Here is a 19,364-nt window from a genome sequence, read left to right as displayed (position 1 = left end):
GCCCCCTTGTACTTGACTAATGCATGCATATTGTATATTGTCTCAGTTAAAATAAAAATAGTATGAGGATTTTTTTTAAGAGAGACACCGATAGATTTCATATTAATGAGTTGTGAACCTTTTGCATAAAAACACACTATCAACTCTTATAATAATGTGAAAATCTTTTTTTTAGAGAAAACATCCAAAATTCGATATCAATAAAAGACAAGTAAACTCTAAAAATGAGAGTTTGAATAGAGTTTAAAACTTTTTCACAAATAAGTATTATATTACAAGAGTTAAATGATCTGCAAGTAGTATGAACATTTAGGCTTTGTTCACTTGAATGGATTTGGAGGAAAGTGATTGAATGGATTTGAAAGGATTTGAAAATAATTTTTGTTCTTGTTTATTTGAGTGGATTTGAAAGTAGGTAAACTAAATTTTTTTAATCTGTCACATTAATCAAATCCTACACTAATTCTCACAAATTTTGCTTCCAAATTCACTCTCATTTACCTCCAAATTCACTGAAATAAACAATAAAAAAATTTATCTTCAAATCCTCTCAAATTCACTCAATCACTCTCCCCCAAATCCATTCAAGTGAACAAAGGGTTAAATATCTTGTTAGCGTTAAAAAGTCTTCTAAAACTAAAACAAGTGGAAGACATAATTTTTATATTGGTTCATTTCAGACTGAACTTTATCCAGTTCTCCTTTAAACACTCTTAAAGAGTTTCACTAATCTTTCAAAAAATTACAAATGAGTTTTACCATTCCTAATTTTACAAACTAGCCCAACTAGTTAGATTAGTTTCATCATATTAGTATAACACTAGTGCAATTGACTAAATCGTTAGATTCCACTGATTTAAACTAAGTATTTTGATTCACTTTTGAATCTACAAAATGATATATTTTGAAATACAAGTACAAATGTTTACTCTCTTCAAGAAGATATAAAATTAATACAAAGAAGATTTGAAAACTTGTAATAAAAATTTCTTTTTCAAAGATAAAGTTGAGATGACGTAAGCTTGAGAAAAAAAAATAGCCTAAGTGTAAGCAATAATAAATCTTGATTCTTGTTATCTTCTCTTTATGCAATTTTCTTTGTATATAATTTATCGAAAAAAAATCTTTAAAGCATTGACTTTCTCGTAGATGTTTAACCTTTTAGTACAATACCAAATGTTATGTTGTGTTTTATTGACATAATTGTGTTGCTAGTACAGAAAAGTCAGACAAAAGGCATAAAGGAAATATTCCCATAATATTTTCTCATATCTTAACTTTCTTTTTATCCGATGCAGATGTTGGAAGTCCCACATCGACTAGAGATAAGGCCAAATTATAATATATAAGTGAGGTGCAAACCTCACCCTACAAGCCGGTTTTGTGGGGTTGAGTTAGGCTTAAAAATCCACTTTCTAATAGCAGAACTTTTGAATAAGACTTTGTACCATCTTCACAGAAAAATAAAACACAACACAACAGACAAATAAGTATTTAATAAACCTTATTTTATTATAAGCTTTTGTTAAACTTCAAAACAAGATTTGCTTAGGCGATATTGTCTTAACAACCAAGATACCATTTTTAACTCCAAACCTTAAAACAATATATTTATAAGTTTTTTTTACTTATATATTAATCATTGTAGTTATTTTTATTCAATGTAAAATTTTAATTCATTTTGAATTTCTAACCAATAGAACATATTTATGAGAGAAAAAATATGAAGTAAATTAAATAAACTGAAAATTTTTTATTACAAGTTTTAGAAAAAAATATAGACAATCGATCCAAAAGCATTCAAATTTATAGTAAGAGTAGTTAATAAATACATGTGATTATTATCTTATTTAAGAAAAAAGTGTACCATCTAGCATTATTTGTCTTGTTTAAAGGCTAAGAGTTACAAACAAAATTTGTAGAAGTATAGTTCTTTTTCCCCATTTTAGGTATTTCCATGCTATTAGTATCATTGACTTCGAAGTCTCTTTTTCTGTGTTTTTCGAACTGGACAACTCATTAAGATCATAAAGGTTATGCAATACTTATATTGTTGTTTGGTAATAGTAGGGGAAGGAGACAGTTGTCTCTTTATATTTTAAAAAAATAATTAAATAATATATTATAGATAAGAATATCCCTACATTGCATAATTCTTCTACTATATCTCAATTTATTTTTGTGGACTAGATCACATATTTTTAAGATTTGATTTTGCAAATTTTAATCTAATATAAAAAAAATTAATAAGATCTACATTCTCATTAATGCGTTTAAATAATATTTTATTTTGATATTAGCGTATTTTTTATGAGAAAATCTTATAAGACTTACATTTTTACTTTTATTATTTAATGATAGATATTTAAATATGCAATAGAGTGTTAGAAGAAATAAACACATACCATGTCTATTGTGTTGCTACATAATGGATAACAAGTAATGTAATTACACAAGAAGAAGGCTAAGAGAAATACAACTAAATAAATAAAATAAAGTATTGACTGATATATGGTGGTAGTTAAAGAGGTAAAATAAATTAAATATGTATGCACTGAAACTTATTTATTAAAATAAACTCAATAATATTAGTAATGTCGCACAAATTTGTAAGGAAAATAAAATAAGTAAAATTTTAAATTAACATAAAATATCACATTATCGCATGTCTTGTAAGATTAAAAGAAAACACAACAAACTATTAAACAGCATCAATGCAAATGATAAAACTATTGTTTTGGCATTTGTTCTTACCTAATTTTGATGGGTTTTAAATTTTGCTTTGTTTCATAATTTACTCTCCCTAATACAACACAGACACTCATCATTTTTGGTTGATTTTATACACGTTTCCATTCTAATTCATTTCAACGTATTTAATTATTATTTTTATTTATGAAGTCAAGTTTCATTGGAGGGTAATTTAACAAAAAATAATAATTGAGGCCTGTAAAATTAAATGATATCAAACTCTCGTTTAATTATAATAAAATTAGTTTCTTTTTATGAGTTTGGAAGAAATTTTATATCCTTACACATTATCAATTAATTCCTGATAGGACCAAAACAATCCCCATATTAGACATCACGTTGTTTTCAATAATAATTATTTAAAAAACTACTTCTCATCCTACTCATTTATTTATTTATTCATTTTAATACTTGCAATGAGTAAATAATTGTAACCATTACTATTTGTGAATATATTATTCTATAATTACAATTTTTTTTCATACAATTTTTAATAATAAAAAACTTTTTTTTTATATATATTAGGATTGAAACTAATTCGTTACTGTCATAAAGACAGTAACCTTTTCTGTTATACTAGGTTTCACTGTTAGTGGTTAGTTGTTAGTTTGACAGAGCTCTATAAATAGAGCTCTCCCCTTTGTCTTTTTTTTTCATGATTTTCAACATACAGAAAGAAGATCATTATGCTTTTGTAGAACTATCAAAGTAATCACAGAATAATAAAAGAAGGTATTTTTCTTACCTCTTACGTTGTGCACGTTTCTTTTCCCTTCTACACTGTCGTCCATAGCTGTCTCTGCGACGATCAGCCACGCGGATGCCATCGTTGCTTCTGCCTCTACCGGAACCTTCAAGAAGCTCTGTTCTCTCTCTTCTCACTCTCATATCGCGCACATAATACTGCTTGCGTGGCATCAGTGGTTTATTCTAAACCCCGTAAGCGGCAAACTGATATGGGTTGGGCCACATACCAAACGCAACAGTGCTGGGCCAGTTCTATTATGGTATCAGAGCAGGTCTAGTACCTACTCTGCTTCCGTTGCCTCTGGTTCAAATCTTGGTATCTTCTTGGGTTGTTTCTTGGAATCTCCCTCTCATGGATCAATCAGCCGATCCACCCAGTTCTTGCTACCTACACCCAGCTGAAGCTAACAACCCATCCAGCCCCTACTACCTACATCCTGGTGAGAACCCAGGTCTCACTCTTATTGCCCAGACTCTGAACGAAAACAATTATTCCTCATGGAGCAGAAGCATGAGGAGAGCTTTGCTCTCCAAAAATAAAACAAAATTTATTGATGGGTCCATAAAGAAACCCCAGAAAACAGATCCACTGTTTGATGCATGGGAAAGGTGCAATGTAATGATACTGTCCTGGATTACAAAGACACTCTCCCCACAGATAGCTGAGAGTGTCATATATGTTGAAGAGGCCAAGGAATTATGGGATGAGCTGAAAGAAAGATTCTCCAAAGGAGACTATTTCAAGATTTCTGATTTATTACAGGATATACATTCTATCAAACAGGGAGAAAGGGGGGTGAGCCAGTTCTTTACTGATTTGAAAATCCTATGGGATGAGTTGGAATTCTTAAGACCCATTCCTACTTGCACATGCAAGATTCCATGTAGTTGTGATCTTTCAAGAATCTCCCTGAAATACAGGGAAATGGAACATGTAATATGCTTCTTGAAGGGATTAAATGACTCCTACAGCACTGTTAAGACACAGATTCTACTAATGGATCCTCTACCTAATATCAATCGGGTCTTCTCCCTCATTATGCAGCAAGAGAGACAAGAGAAAAATACCTCTCCCGAGGTCAAGATTCTGGCAAGCACCACTGATAAGAACAGCTAGTGGAAGGGCCAAGGAAGAGGTTTTGGGTTTCGTGGTCAAGGTAGAGGAAGGGGTAGGAATCCTAATCATGGGAAACAATGCTCCTTTTGCAACAAGATGAATCACACCATAGATGAGTGTTATTCTAAACATGGATATCCTCCTTGGTACAAGAAGGGGGACAGCAACCAAAGCAACCAAAACAAGACAGCTGACTGGGGTTCTGCAAATGCCTGCCAGACCAGCACTTCCACTGAACCTGGAGACGCTCAGAGCACAAATCAAGCAAGCAGTAAAGACATTTTCCAGTCCTTCACGGCTGAGCAAATGCATAAACTTCTCAGAATGATGGACAAAATCGATGAGCCCCCTCACAAGGTTAATCAGGTCCAGAGAAGTGACACCCAACACAAACAAGGTACCCTTTCCTGGATTATTGACACTGGTGCCACAGATCATGTGACACATGATAAAACAAATTTCGTGACCTTCTATAAAATCAAACCTATTTCTGTGAAACTGCCAAACAATTCTATCCTAACTGCTGAACACGCTGGAACAGTGCAGTTTTCCAAAGATTTTATTATTTTTAATGTTCTCTATATTCCTGAATTTTGCTTTAATTTGATCTCTGTTCAAAGTCTCATTAAGGACCTAGATTGCAGTCTAACCTTTTCCTCTAAGATCTGCCAGATAAAGCAGAATCATACATTGAAGATGATTGGATGTGCTAATTCCTGGAAGGGACTCTATTACCTGCAAGTTTCTCCTAAATCTGATCAAAGATACACTGCTAAAGCTGTTTTTTCTTTTAAAAATCTTGATGTAAACCTATGGCACTGTAGATTAGGCCATCCAGGTGACAAGGTGATGAAATACATATCTGAGAACTTTCCCTATGTTAAAACTGATACCAATACTGTTTGTGACATTTGCCATTATTCTAAGCAACGAAAGTTATCTTTCCCTAAGAGTATTTCTGCCACCACTGACTGTTTTGACATTGTGCATTGTGATATTTGGGGCCCTCTTAATACTGTTTCTGTGCATGGTCATAAATATTTCCTCACTATAGTAGATGATTACAGTAGACACACATGGATTTTTCTAATGAACAATAAGGGTCAAACTAGAGAATTATTACAAAATTTTGTTACTAAGATTAAGAATCAGTTTAACAAATCAATCAAAACCGTTAGATCTGATAATGGGCCTGAATTTAATTGTGTGGACTTCTACAACATGCATGGGATCAACCATCAAAAGAGTTGTGTTGAGACCCCAGAACAAAACTCTGTTGTTGAAAGAAAGCACCAACATGTCCTAAATGTGACCCGTAGCCTACTCTTTCAATCCAATCTGCCTAACGCTTACTGGTCCTATGCAATTGGGCATGCTGTTTATCTAATAAACAGGCTGCCCACTGTTACTCTTAATCACAAAACACCTCATGAACTTCTCTACAAGTTGCCTCCCACCTACTTAGACCTCAAAACCTTTGGCAGCTTATGTTTTGCCTCAACTCTTGAGAATAACAGGGGTAAGCTTGATCCTAGAGCCAGAAAAGGTATCTTTTTAGGATACAAATATGGTGTAAAAGGGTACATCGTACTTGACATAAATACCAAAGAACTCCTCATAAGCAGAAATGTTATTTTTCATGAGGACATTTTTCCCTACAAGGAGGTGCCAGGCAGCAGAGAAGAATGTAACACTGAAAGAGACAAGGTTGATGCTGTAAATGATCTCCTAAAGGACCAATGTCACATTGGTGATGGCAGACATGACGAGTTGAATGCTGCTGATCCAACAGCAGCAGAACACCCAGGAGAACAGCTCCCTGATGATGATGAAAATGTCAGTGATGATACAGAAACCAGCCAGGAGAATCAACAACAGAGAAGGTCTGACAGACACAGAAGAACTCCTACATACTTGAAAGATTACATCCACCAGGTGAATCAATCCTCATCTATTCAAAACTGCTTTAAAACACCCTATCCTATCTCTGATGTATTATGTTGTGATAATCTTTCAGAGAAACATTTGAGATACACTATGGCAGTCACTGGAAACAAGGAACCCACATCATACAATGATGCGAAAAAGATGAATGAATGGGTAGAGGCCATGCAAAGGGAAATTAAAGCTCTGCAAGACAATGATACATGGGTTCTAACTCAACTGCCCCCAGGGAAAAATACAATAGGCTGCAAGTGGGTGTACAAAACAAAGTACAAAGCAGATGGCAGTATTGAGAGATACAAAGCCCGTTTAGTGGCTAAAGGTTATACGCAACAAGAGGGCATAGATTATCTGGATACATTTTCCCCTGTGGCCAAACTCACCACGGTCAGATTACTTATAGCTCTAGCAGCTTCCAACAGTTGGTTTTTACATCAACTGGATGTAGACAATGCCTTTCTACACGGAGACCTTAATGAAGAGGTCTACATGGAACCACCCCCAGGACTAATCACATACAATGAAGGACAGGTTTGTAGGTTAACCAAGTCATTATATGGCTTAAAACAAGCCAGCAGGCAGTGGTTTGAAAAACTTTCTTCCTTCCTGATAACTGCCAAGTTTGTTCAATCTAAATCAGATCACTCTTTATTTACTAAGAAAACACCTACTAGCTTTACTGCCCTTCTTGTGTATGTAGACGATATTGTGTTAACAGGGAATTCCATGATGGAGATCAACCACATAAAGGAACTTCTCCATAACAAGTTCCGAATAAAGAACCTAGGAGAACTCAAATACTTCCTAGGATTGGAAGTAGCTAGATCTAAAAGAGGGATCCACCTATGCCAAAGGAAATACGCTCTTGATATACTGGAAGACACAGGAATGTTGGGTTGTAAGCCTTCATCTACTCCATTTCTTAGTGATACAAGTTCCTTATACAAATTGGACAGCTATCTAGATGATCCGGGCCCTTACAGAAGGCTAATAGGGAAGTTATTATACTTCACAAACACTAGACCTGACCTGTGCTTTTCTGTTAATTTGCTCAGTCAATTTGTTCAATCACCTACTGATTACCACTTTCGGGCCATCCAACATATTCTCAGGTACATCAAATCTAAGCCATCTGAGGGGTTGTTTTTCCTTGCTGACTCTCCTATGCAACTAAAGGCATTCAGTGATTCAGATTGGGCCACATGTCCCAACACCAGAAGATCCACAACAGGGTTCTGCATCTTTCTTGGATCTTCTCTCATTTCATGGAAATCTAAGAAGTAGAGAACTGTCTCCAGATCATCTACTGAGGCTGAATATAGAGCACTTGTAGCCACTGTATGCGAGATACAGTGACTCAGTTATCTACTACATGACCTTCAAGTAGAAGAGTCAGGAATCCCAGCCCTATATTGCGACAACAAATCAGCCAGACACATTGCTCACAATCAGAGCTTTCATGAACGGACCAAGCATATTGAGCTTGACTGTCATGTGGTTCGTGAAAAGGTACAGGAACAACTCCTCAATCTTCTTCCCGTGCGCTCCGACGAACAGTTAGCTGATATCTTCACAAAGTTTCCTCACCGTGTCAGATTCAGATCGATTATTCCCAAGCTTGGACTGACGAGCATCCATCGTCCAGCTTGAGGGGAGGCTATTAGGATTGAAACTAATTCGTTACTGTCATAAAGACAGTAACCTTTTCTGTTATACTAGGTTTCACTGTTAGTGGTTAGTTGTTAGTTTGACAGAGCTCTATAAATAGAGCTCTCCCCTTTGTCTTTTTTTTTCATGATTTTCAACATACAGAAAGAAGATCATTATGCTTTTGTAGAACTATCAAAGTAATCACAGAATAATAAAAGAAGGTATTTTTCTTACCTCTTACGTTGTGCACGTTTCTTTTCCCTTCTACACTGTCGTCCATAGCTGTCTCTGCGACGATCAGCCACGCGGACGCCATCGTTGCTTCTGCCTCTACCGGAACCTTCAAGAAGCTCTGTTCTCTCTCTTCTCACTCTCATATCGCGCACATAATACTGCTTGCGTGGCATCAGTGGTTTATTCTAAACCCCGTAAGCGGCAAACTGATATGGGCTGGGCCACATACCAAACGCAACAGTGCTGGGCCAGTTCTATTAATATATATAAAAACTCATTTTTAGGTGTTTCAGGTGTACAATGGATGATTTCCACAAAACACTCTCACACTTTTCTCCAAATCAGCTTAGGTAGCTTGTAACCAAAGACACTCTCACCTTGAAATTAGTGATTAATCCGAAAAAATCTTAAGCTCGTAATAAATGTAATTACCTAGCTTCTTACCTTTAATCTCTATTTATAGGTTTTGAGATGGACTTATGATTAGTGGAATCCTAATTATGACACTAAATAATGCTTACTAGTAATTTTGATTAGAAGTAATGTTTATGGATTTTTATTGTTGGAAGTTGTTCCGTTTCTTTGTTTCTACTTCCATAACCATGTTGTAAACTAATATTGACCGGATAGTACCTAATATTGTTCGCAGTCCATTTTGACCAATTGTCCATATTGTCTCTAATAGATCGTTCTATGAATATGTATCATCGTACAATTCATTATATTTTTTATCATTACTAAGAATTTTATGGTATGTGTGTTTGGGAATGCAATATAAACCATAAATGGCGGTGGAAGCGTGGTTTTAGAGTTTGACAAATTAGGGCGTGTTTGGACGAAGGCAAAAAATCATTAATAGTGAGTGGACTGAAGAAGCGAATAAAGAATTGGACGTATGGAGAATTGTATGAGGGTTATTGAGTAGAGAAAGCTGGAAGGTTAATTGATGTACCTAATTTGTTTGTCGAAAAGAACTGGTAATAAATGTTACACTTTTTTTTAATGATTTGGAAATAAAAATGAAATGTGTTGAAATTGGATGTTCAACTTTCTTCTTCAAATAAATGTTTTCAACCATCAAATGAATTGCTTGCTTCAACGGTAATCTAAGAAACCGGATTTGTGGTTCAAACCAAACAACACATTTAAGCTTTCTTAACGTGAAAATCATCATTCCACGTTCATACGCTGCCAAATACTTTTCTTTTTCTCTCTTTTATTTTATTGCCAAAACTCAAAATGAAAACTTTAATATTCTTTTTTACTTTTAGTCAATAATTAAATTAAATATAACTTTTTTTTCTTGTGTTTGGTATCGATGAACTGTGGAGAATATACAGAAAATGTGAGGAAATTAAGAGAAAAGATAAAACTGCATTGTTTAGAATGAATGAAAATGAATTTTCTATATAGCGTATTAGGATTTATTTTTTAATTAAAAATAATGTAGATTTATTAATAATTCCTTAATCAACGTCGGTTATTTATTAGCATTTGGCATTATTAATAAAAGAAATAGAAGGATTGTGGGTCCCACATAAAAAATGTCACTGCTGAAAAGATGGAAAATGTAGAAGTTGGAAATGGTCACCAAAGACTAAACTTGTGAGAAATGAGTGTCGTTTTTATTCAGGTTCTTTTAAATTTCTTATTTTAAAAAAGTTTAGTTTAAAAATAAAAAATAAATATACTTTTAGTTTCTAAATTTAAATTTAGATACAGAAACAAAATGTATTTTCATTTAAAATTTGGATATATTTTAATTTCTAAATTTAGAAATTGAATGAATATTTTCATCTCAATCTAACTGTACTGATTTTTCATCTTATATTAGATATTTTAGTTTAAATATAAACAATTCAAAAATTAGTCTAAAATATAGTTTAATTCGTTCAAAGAATTTAATGCAGTTGTTTTAGAAATACGAATTTTCAAAGTTTAAGAATAAAATTATATCAAATTTAAAATAGAAAATTTTACGTTACAGGTTAAAGATTAAACCATTTAACCTAAAACTAAACATATGTAAAACTATCATGACATATTATCAAAAAATTTAGCTGGTTTTACTTTTGAAGTAATTATTGTAAAGGTTAATATCTTTGGTTTGAGATTATATATGTAAGATTTACTTATAACCTTTTTTTTTAAAATTACTTCGTTTCTCTCTTTTTTATTGGTTTACCTCTCATCAAATGAACCTTGATGAAAACTTTATTAAGAATGAGCCACTATATACATGACAACTTTTTTATTTTGGAAAACAATAAGTCTTTTATAAGCTAAATCTGGGAAAGTATAATTCCTACACATTTAAAATTGACTACGATATGTGATTTCTAAACAGTTTACGTGCTTAGCTTTCTTCCACAAATTTATAGGTAAACATTCTAGAACATAAAGTAGCTTAAAATTGAAATGAAACTTTCGTCACAATAAAATATTTTCCATTTGTGACGATGATAAAAATAAATTTGTAAAACATTGTGTAAAAAAGTATGCTGTCTTAAGATTAAGTAGATATATAAAAACAACAGATTACGTACACATGTAAACGTAATGTAAAGCAGAAGATGCCACGTCATTTAAATATGACGACATAAGAAAACGATGACTCAGGCTCCTTCTCTCTTCAATTTTATGAGTCATTTATTAAAATTAACAAAGAGCTAAACGTGATGATAGAAGTTTAATATAGCAGAAAATAAGATGCTATAATAACATTAGAAACTAGTCAGAGACATATCAACAGAAACAAATGTTACATTTTACACATTCATATTTATGTATAAAAAAAATTATATATACCTTCAACTAACAACAATTGATACAGTACAAGCTGAGAAAAGTTTGAACATCAGCAGCAACTGAACAATCCACTAAAACAAATTATATCCATCAAACACATCTTACTAACACAAATAAACCCCCCAGGTAGCTGGCTGGATTCACAGCAGGAACTACACATTTTGGCTTTCTTGGTGTCATCTCTGGAAGCTGAATAGACCACAAATCTTTTAAATTTTGGTCCTTTCTGATAAAAATTATTCCCTATATTTTACAAACACGCAAGTTTAATCATTATAATACGGTTTCCTGTTGTTTTCAAAGAACTAGTTCGCCTGAATAAAGGAATAGATATTCAACAAAAACTATATAAGATCCAAACAAAACACTACTATAAGAAACAAAATCTCATTAAATATACTTAAACAACAACTTGCTTTGCAGTTTACAGTTGTCTGCTCATTAGTAGGGGCACAAAATTTTAAGACACGTAAAGTTCATTAAAAATTTTGAATCTCAGACTGAAGTAATAAATCACTTAAAAAATAGTTTATTGGTTTTAATCCACAATGCACATTAAAACAATTTTACACTATCAATGAACTATAAAATGCAACCTTTTAGAATAATGGGGATAAAAACTTTTACAGAAAGATCTTAATTATTACAATGGACTAGATATTCCTTGTTTACTGGAAAATTTTACAATTTGAATTGACCCAATTCATATGGAAAATACTTACGCTGACTGTTGGGTGCCAGTCTGTTGTATCAACTGAGAGTAAATATATTCATCAACTCTCTGTTTTGCCAAAGCTACCTGTTCACAAAATTCAAGCTTCAACAAAAAAACTGTAACAGCTTAAAACCAAGAAAAAGGTAGAAAGAGCAAGCGACAGTTTAATTCCATAGTAGGACTTGCATGCTATATAAAATATCGGATTAAATTACTATCTTGATCTGAGCTGATATCAATTTTTGTTTCGGGGAAGATCCCAGACCAGGAAAAAGGAGGCCATGGGCAAATAGAGAAGTTCCCATATTTTGAATTGTTTTGTCTGACGGGTAGCACAGACAGACCTTTCCAAAGTGTTCAGTGTTTCAACAAGGATTACTCATCAAGGACAGGACGAAGCCTAGCATCGTGTTGTTTTATCTCAAGAAGCTTCGACTGCACAACCAAAGATTATATCCAACGCCAAGCACTCTCCCTCCCCCCCAACTGATGACCAGTGCCACTGGATATCTCTCCCACTTTCACAAAAAGAAATAAACAATCCGTAGTATTTCATGGATGTAAGAGACTGGAAATATAGAATAGCTAACTGTGTGATTATTTTTATTCAATGAATGATGAATGATTCTTCTAAGATATACATCACTTGATGGGACCAGAACTAAAACCATGATGGGCTTGGCTACAGAAGTACAGGCAAAATTTGTACAAATTGGTTTAATAGTAGACTGTTGAATCTAAAATCATTTCCCACAGCTAGGGCAAAAAACTCCAAACCAGTGGCAAAGTGATAAAATCCACCAATCAAACTGATAAATAAAAAAAAAAGTGATAATAATAACAAAAACATGTCTCAAACATAAAAAGTATACTGTTCTTTCTTTCGAAACATTAAAAGGCAAAGATCACCTGTTGAGCACTACCACCAAATTGAATTTGTCTATGCTTTTGTTCACCCTTACCGCCATAAACCTGCACAACATTTTCCAATGAAAGATATAAATCAGATGCAAATTAGTTCCGGGAATTTATATAGAACAAAAAAACAATTTATGAACCACAATTTAATATACATTAAAATAACCCAAACTCCTAGATATTTCAAAAATATAAGTATCTTAACAAAATTTGACTTCTCAATATGTTGGAAACGGATCAAGTAAACAAGTACACAAACTACATGCTGTTCAATAAAAATTTAATGTAGTTGGAAATTCGAGGGTTTCCATACTAATTCAAGAAATGTAGAATGCTCAATTCTCTTGGTATTTTGGTAACTAATGTATTTGGTCAAGCTAATGAGAGATCCAAAAATCATTGTCTGACAAATAAGGTAAACCACAAAACTCAGGCCTGGCATCTATTTTGGTATCTTTGGCAATATCCAACAATTGTAAGTCTTCTGTAGTTCTATATGCAAATGTGAGATCCAGGGGTTCTGTTTTAATGCAGAGACTGGTATAATAACTAATAAACATGAATCAGAAAGTGAATTCTTTCGTAGGATGCTTCAAGATAGGAGGAAGTATAAGACTGACCTTGATCATTGCTCCAGATTCATTTCTGATCCTCGATATGTTTGAGCCACATCGGCCAATCAACCCACCAACCATCGTTTCCGAAATCAGCATCTCGAATGTAACATAATCAACTGCAAGATTGGTTGTCCTAGAGATGAAGTGATTGTAAGACAATATTCAAAACAGATATAACTATTAAATGGCAGTCAAATGTTGCTCTAATATAGAAAAACATTAAATAACCTGAAGTTGGGTCAAGATATGGTTGGGATGGTCGAATTGCAGCATAATTGTATGTTGGACTAATTGAAATCACTTGTCTTGGTGGGTTTTCCCTGTGCACAATTTGAGTTCATATATAGGTTAGGCAAAATGACAAACTAATTTTCAACAGTAATTAGAATCAGGTTCAAAATTAATATACAACAGAAGTTCACCAGCACACCTTAGTTGACAACCTATCTCGTCCAAAGCCTTCATTACCGAAGGAAGATCTCCTGATAACTAATTTCAACAAGAGTGAAGATTACAATCCAGGTTTCCAAAGTATTTTTGAAGCAGCATAAAAAAATGCATAATTCAATCCTCAAATCATCTTCATGCTACTTGATACATGTGAATAGAATTTAGAACTATGACTTAAACATGAACATATTAAAACCTGATACACAGAAGAGCAGGTCATTCAACATCATGCAAGCATTATCTTCGGAAAATTAATAACAAATAATAACATTCATATTATGTTGGTCCATCTGTAATCTTAACAGTACATGAAATTTCAAAGAACAAACTAAAATTCCTTGCCATCATGGTTAAAATATCCAAGTCAAAATATATGGTGAAGGCAAAGTGACACTGAGTCACTGATAAAAGTGTTCCCGAAAACCAAAATTCTTTGTTGCAAGAATTGATAAGCATTATTTTAGACATATCACCTGCACTACTCTGTCAGATTCGTGGGCAGAAGCACATAAAGGTAACTGATTTGGTGCAAGAACAGTAATCGAGGCACCGGAAGAGTCCCTCAATTTCTCAATGTTTTGACCAGACATCCCAATTAATCCACCTGCCTGGGACCCAGCAATCAAAAGTCTAATTGTATTGGCAGCCACATGTCCTGCTGCAACTTTTGACAAATCAAGACTGCTATCATCTTCCTGTTATATGGAAGCATTATCAGCGCCTCTCAATAGCATTGACAAAATGAAGTAAGACCCAACAGGGCTACATGAATATTAACATAATACATGATAATCTCAAAAGTGGAAAAAACTAAAGTGGCCAAATACGTATCAGAAGTACAGGATATGCAGGGCAAGACCCCTAACTGAGTTTATAATTATCAAGCATAACAACGTGTTTTAAATCATGATGCACGGATGCAGGACATGTATTGTTTTCAAAATAATACCATACAGGGGGGTGCAGCAATTTATACTAACGATATAGCATATAGGCATATACAGTGACAAGGTATATAAAAATATCATGTTACATTAACTCACTACAAAAATAAATGAATATTTGGCTTGGCGTGTTAAAGTATTTTACAGATAAAGCATTCAGTGTTCTTCTGTATATTTTGTTGAATACCTTCCAAGGATGCTCCAGAACAATGTTACATATTTCAACTTCTTTCTATGTGTTCAAACATCTGCAAAAATGTTCCAATTTTTTTCTAAAACTAAAAGGGATAGCGGCACGGGTAAATTCGAGTTACACAATTCAAGCCTTAGTAATTCAATTTTCAAAGCTAGACAAACAATAAACCATATTATTTTAAAATAAAAATTAAACAGCGCCCACCCTGGTTTTTATAATAAATTATGAAACACAATAAGAACATAATCAGCAATAAAAATCATAACAAAATTCAAAGCTCTAGTCAGATCAAGCATATTACAGAGAAAGCATGTGAGCCAAAAAATTCAATCAGGACCATCTTACCTTTAAAATTAAATGTGCTATTTGCTCAAGAGCTTTCTCTGCATCAGTAACCTTTTCATCATTATCCTTAGAACTAATAATGATAACTCGCTCTTCATGTCTCTGCCCGAAAGGAAAACATTAGATTGGATTTGGTAAAACACCAATTAACCTGAATAATGACTGAACATATTTATTTTAAATGCAAATTTAAGCACTTCAACCAATATACATTAACCCTCACTAATAATCGGCAAACCTGAATGAAGTTTATAGCATTTAACACAGCTGAAAATACAATGTTCAGATAAGATATGGATTTTTTTTTGGATCCTTGAAGGAAAGACTAGTGTGGGGAAAATAATTTACATATCACCTATGCCTTTAACATGGTGGTTTCTGCTGAAAATAATAAATAATAATACAAAAAGCACTTTCCCTTTTAGAATCGTGACAAAAACAGTTTTGACAAGAGCAAACAAAGGCCTGGCATCCCCGGCGAGAAATAATTGACAGTACTGTCAGGGTCAAACAAAGTCCTTACCAGAAAATGTAGAGTTATTCAGTATGCTATAATGCAATAAACAGACTTCAATTAACCACTGACAAAAAGATACTAAAAAAACAGCCGCGGGCAGCTGACTGTGGAGCTTGTGATTGACGCAAAGAACACAGTTGAGGGTAAAGAACACATCTAGGGGCAAGAGTCGATCAACTTTGAAATGCATAATTGTATTTACGAATTACAAGACTACAATATTTTTATATAAAAACTTGTGTTTGTACGTACGATAATTTTCTTAATAAAATAAGGAGGTGGGGCAAGGCCACACTTGCTCCCTTCATACCATCCCTAGTTGACTCTGCCTGCGTAATGCAGAGCTACAAAATCTCCATGGTTGTTGAATGACTTGTAAAACATGGAAACAATATTTATTTGGGTAACAGCTTTTTTTTATTCTTTTTATGTTTTCCTAAATATAAGAATAATTGTAAATATCTTTAAGAAATCTTAAAACTTAGAGAATTTTGATTTGGGACCTAATGTGTTTTTCTTCTACATGATTCCTGATTTATTGGGATTCATTTAGCTGGTACATTTATTGCTTTGAGTGATGACGTAGCATAAACTGACAAGTGACAGTGTAGCATAAAACAGACTATTATAGCAAGTGGTTGTGATTTGTTTTCTATCCAATATCCAATCCATTACATAACAGAAAATATATAATGAGAGACTAAAATATATTTCAATAAAATATAGTTTGAGTAGAATAAAAACTATAGGATTTAAAATAAAAATTGTAGTTTTTAAGTGAATAAAAACCATTGCAACCTTCCAATTTTATATGACCTTTCCAACAAGAGGAGTTGCACTAGCAATACACTACTGATGATAGAGTCACCAAAGAATTACTCGAGACCAAATTTCTAAACGGCAAGTTGATTGTGATGGTTATCAATGGCACAGTTAGAATGAGGGTTTGACTAGGATTTCTACCTTTTTTTTAAAACAGATCAGAGTACAGGATGCTATGAATAGGGCAAGATTTTTCATTGTTTTTCTAGTAGGAACAGTGACACTTTATAAAGATTCCGAACCAAGAAGGAGGAAAGGGTGAGGGTGAAGTGTATGTAACAGTTACATAGTAGTTATCATTTTGAAAATAAAACTCCAGTGCAATAATCATTATATCGTTGTAGGCTTTGCAGTCAAGAGTGGACATACATCAAATTTTAAAATACAAGGCAGCATCACACTTCAAACTTTCGTGAAAAGATTTGTAGCTGAGATATCAACTGCCTCAGATTACAATCCAACCAAAGGGTAGAATGTTTCATCCACACACCAAGCAACGCCCGTTTGTTACAACAACTGAATAGCAACTAAAAATGAAGAAGCAATTTCGCCTATCACAGTACCACTATCTTAATTCAGAAATTTAACTCCTAACAAGCTCCAAAAAAATTATATACTGAAAATACCTCTACCCAAAGTAGTCATCCCGTTTTTTTCTCTCAGCGTAGTAAATTTTTTCCGCATATCAATCAAGTTGAACATTCCAGCCCTTCCCTCCTACACTTTTGCAGTGAAATGCGTAAAAGGTCCGTCAATGGCAGTGTAATGGCTTTCCATACACACCCTAAATGGATGCCAGAAACAAAAAAAAAAAGCACTAATGTACCACAAACCCCAAATCAGATGCAAGAATTAGTGTATTGTTGTATTATTATAATACAACAATTCAATTCAGAAGAACAGTTTTGTTTTCTTTTTTACTCAAGCAGTTTCTCAGCCATCAAACATACACCATAAAATGAAAACATCAACAAGCCCCAAATAAAACACTAACAACTCATATAAACAAGTATTGTGGTATTCAATTAGTATTGTCAGGTTTTCAAAGGAGGGTAACAAAACTCTCTTTGTTGAAGACAGTATAGACTCTCTTAATAACTTCTATTGCGAAGAATGTTGTTTTCATGAGTTTTCAATTGACCCAATAAACTAATTGTAATCTTCAATATTACTATATAACAAAATATCCTAATTTTGTTCAAACTCAGGAACCGACACGAAAAGATGTTAAGGCATGTAGAGCAAGTATTGGTGAACGTTGAAAGCTAAAACCATTTAGCTATGAAAAAATGTATTGATTTTACTTTCTTCTCGAAAACTTTATATTTTCTTATCAACTATGGTAATTTCGAAACCATATAGTTCTACAGATATAAATCCATTAAAGTTCAAACTAAAAAAATCGTACACTGTCTATTAAAATCCACAAAACTCCTTAGTACAGAAATAGGCTATTAAAATTTCAATTCAACTCACTCTCGTAGATCAGTTCTACCGAATATGTGGATTTACATTTAAAACCCCAAAAGTGAAATCCCCTAATTTGTTGTCGCTCTATGCTACCACACAGATTGATTCAACGAGTGAACGAATAAAAGGACTTACGGCGATAGCGTCAGCGATTTTGATGGTTGCTTTGGTGTCTTCTCGAATCCTCTGTATGCGGCACCCCTCCTTCCCGATGACCTTGCCGATCTGGCGCGAGGGCACGACGATCCTGAATATAACGTCCTGTCCCTTGGCGCGCTTCGCCGCAGACTGCTCCGTCGCGGCAGCGGTTCCGGGAGCCTCGTCATCGCGACGGCGCTTACCGGAGGAGGCGGCAGCGTCGTGGATGGAGAAGGGAATCTGGAGCGGCATGGGGAGAGGCATCTGCATCTGCATGGGTAATGGCATGGGCATCTGCATCTGCATGTGCATGGGCATGGGAACCTGCATGGCAGCCATAGGGTTCTGCGGAGGAACCATGGGGTTTATCGGAATTTGACCTTGCTGCGACATCGCTGCTACTTCTTCTCTCGAAGAATCCAATAATCGGAGTAGGAAAGAGAAACAGCTTTTCTTGGGAAGCAAAATATAGGGTTTTGTTACATGAATTACCAAGTTACCCTTGGTTTAAGTTAGCATGAACAGCGTCGAGATAAACATTCTAAATTAAAAGTAGGTTTAACACCCTCTTGGTCTCCACTGGTTGTCTAATTTCAATTTTGTCCACATTTTTAAAAGTGTTTGGAATAAATTTGCCTCTAATTTATTCCTTCAGTTAAGTATCAACAAACGAAGTTAATATATTAATGATATAGTACTAGTTATGTAAAACGTGTCATTGTATTGATTTTGTAAATAATGACGTGTAAGGGAGTAACAAAGAATATGAACCCTATATTAAGTTAGGGTTTTATAATTTGGGGGAATCTGATTTTGGGCATAAATAAAACCAATTAGGGTCTTCTCCTTTGTGTTGCGAACACGGTATAGTGGGTGTTCTTCTTCAAATTTGTCTTGTTCTCTTTCTTTTATTATTCTTTAGCATTTGAATGTTAGTGTTGTCTGTTGGCAATAGAGTTGTGCTTCGTGTTTCGCGAGTTG

The 19,364-nt window shown here is 34.0% G+C and overlaps 2 protein-coding genes across 4 annotated transcripts; one reads left to right on the top strand and one right to left on the bottom strand.

Annotated features, from left to right (window-relative positions):
• The first annotated feature begins 3,850 nt into the window (after window positions 1–3,850).
• LOC148199178 (uncharacterized) lies at window positions 3,851–4,615 on the top strand. Its single transcript, XM_088112590.1, has one exon. The coding sequence runs from the start codon at window positions 3,851–3,853 to the stop codon at window positions 4,613–4,615; it is 765 nt and encodes a 254-aa protein (XP_087968716.1).
• Window positions 4,616–11,186: 6,571 nt separating this feature from the next.
• Window positions 11,187–18,843, bottom strand: LOC124822617 (flowering locus K homology domain-like). 3 transcript variants are annotated; one of them, XM_047294647.2, is made up of 9 exons: window positions 18,381–18,840; window positions 15,437–15,538; window positions 14,425–14,646; window positions 13,932–13,990; window positions 13,730–13,821; window positions 13,505–13,617; window positions 12,876–12,938; window positions 11,974–12,050; window positions 11,187–11,440 (listed from the first exon to the last, which is right to left on the bottom strand). In XM_047294647.2, the coding sequence occupies exons 1-9, from the start codon at window positions 18,774–18,776 to the stop codon at window positions 11,428–11,430; spliced, it is 1,137 nt and encodes a 378-aa protein (XP_047150603.2). In that variant the 5' UTR covers window positions 18,777–18,840; the 3' UTR covers window positions 11,187–11,427. The 3 variants fall into 3 exon arrangements, 2 of the variants coding, with proteins under 2 accessions (XP_047150603.2, XP_087970032.1); XM_088113906.1 differs by having other exon boundaries at window positions 11,187–11,494; window positions 18,381–18,836; XR_007027582.1 differs by lacking the exons at window positions 11,187–11,440; window positions 11,974–12,050 and having other exon boundaries at window positions 13,505–13,634; window positions 18,381–18,843.
• Window positions 18,844–19,364: the final 521 nt, after the last annotated feature.

Source organism: Vigna umbellata, chromosome 4 (assembly GCF_029865625.1).
Source record: "Vigna umbellata cultivar VRB3 chromosome 4, Vumbellata_1.0, whole genome shotgun sequence".
Lineage (NCBI taxonomy): Eukaryota > Viridiplantae > Streptophyta > Magnoliopsida > Fabales > Fabaceae > Vigna > Vigna umbellata.
This window is presented reverse-complemented; position numbering and strand designations above follow the sequence as displayed.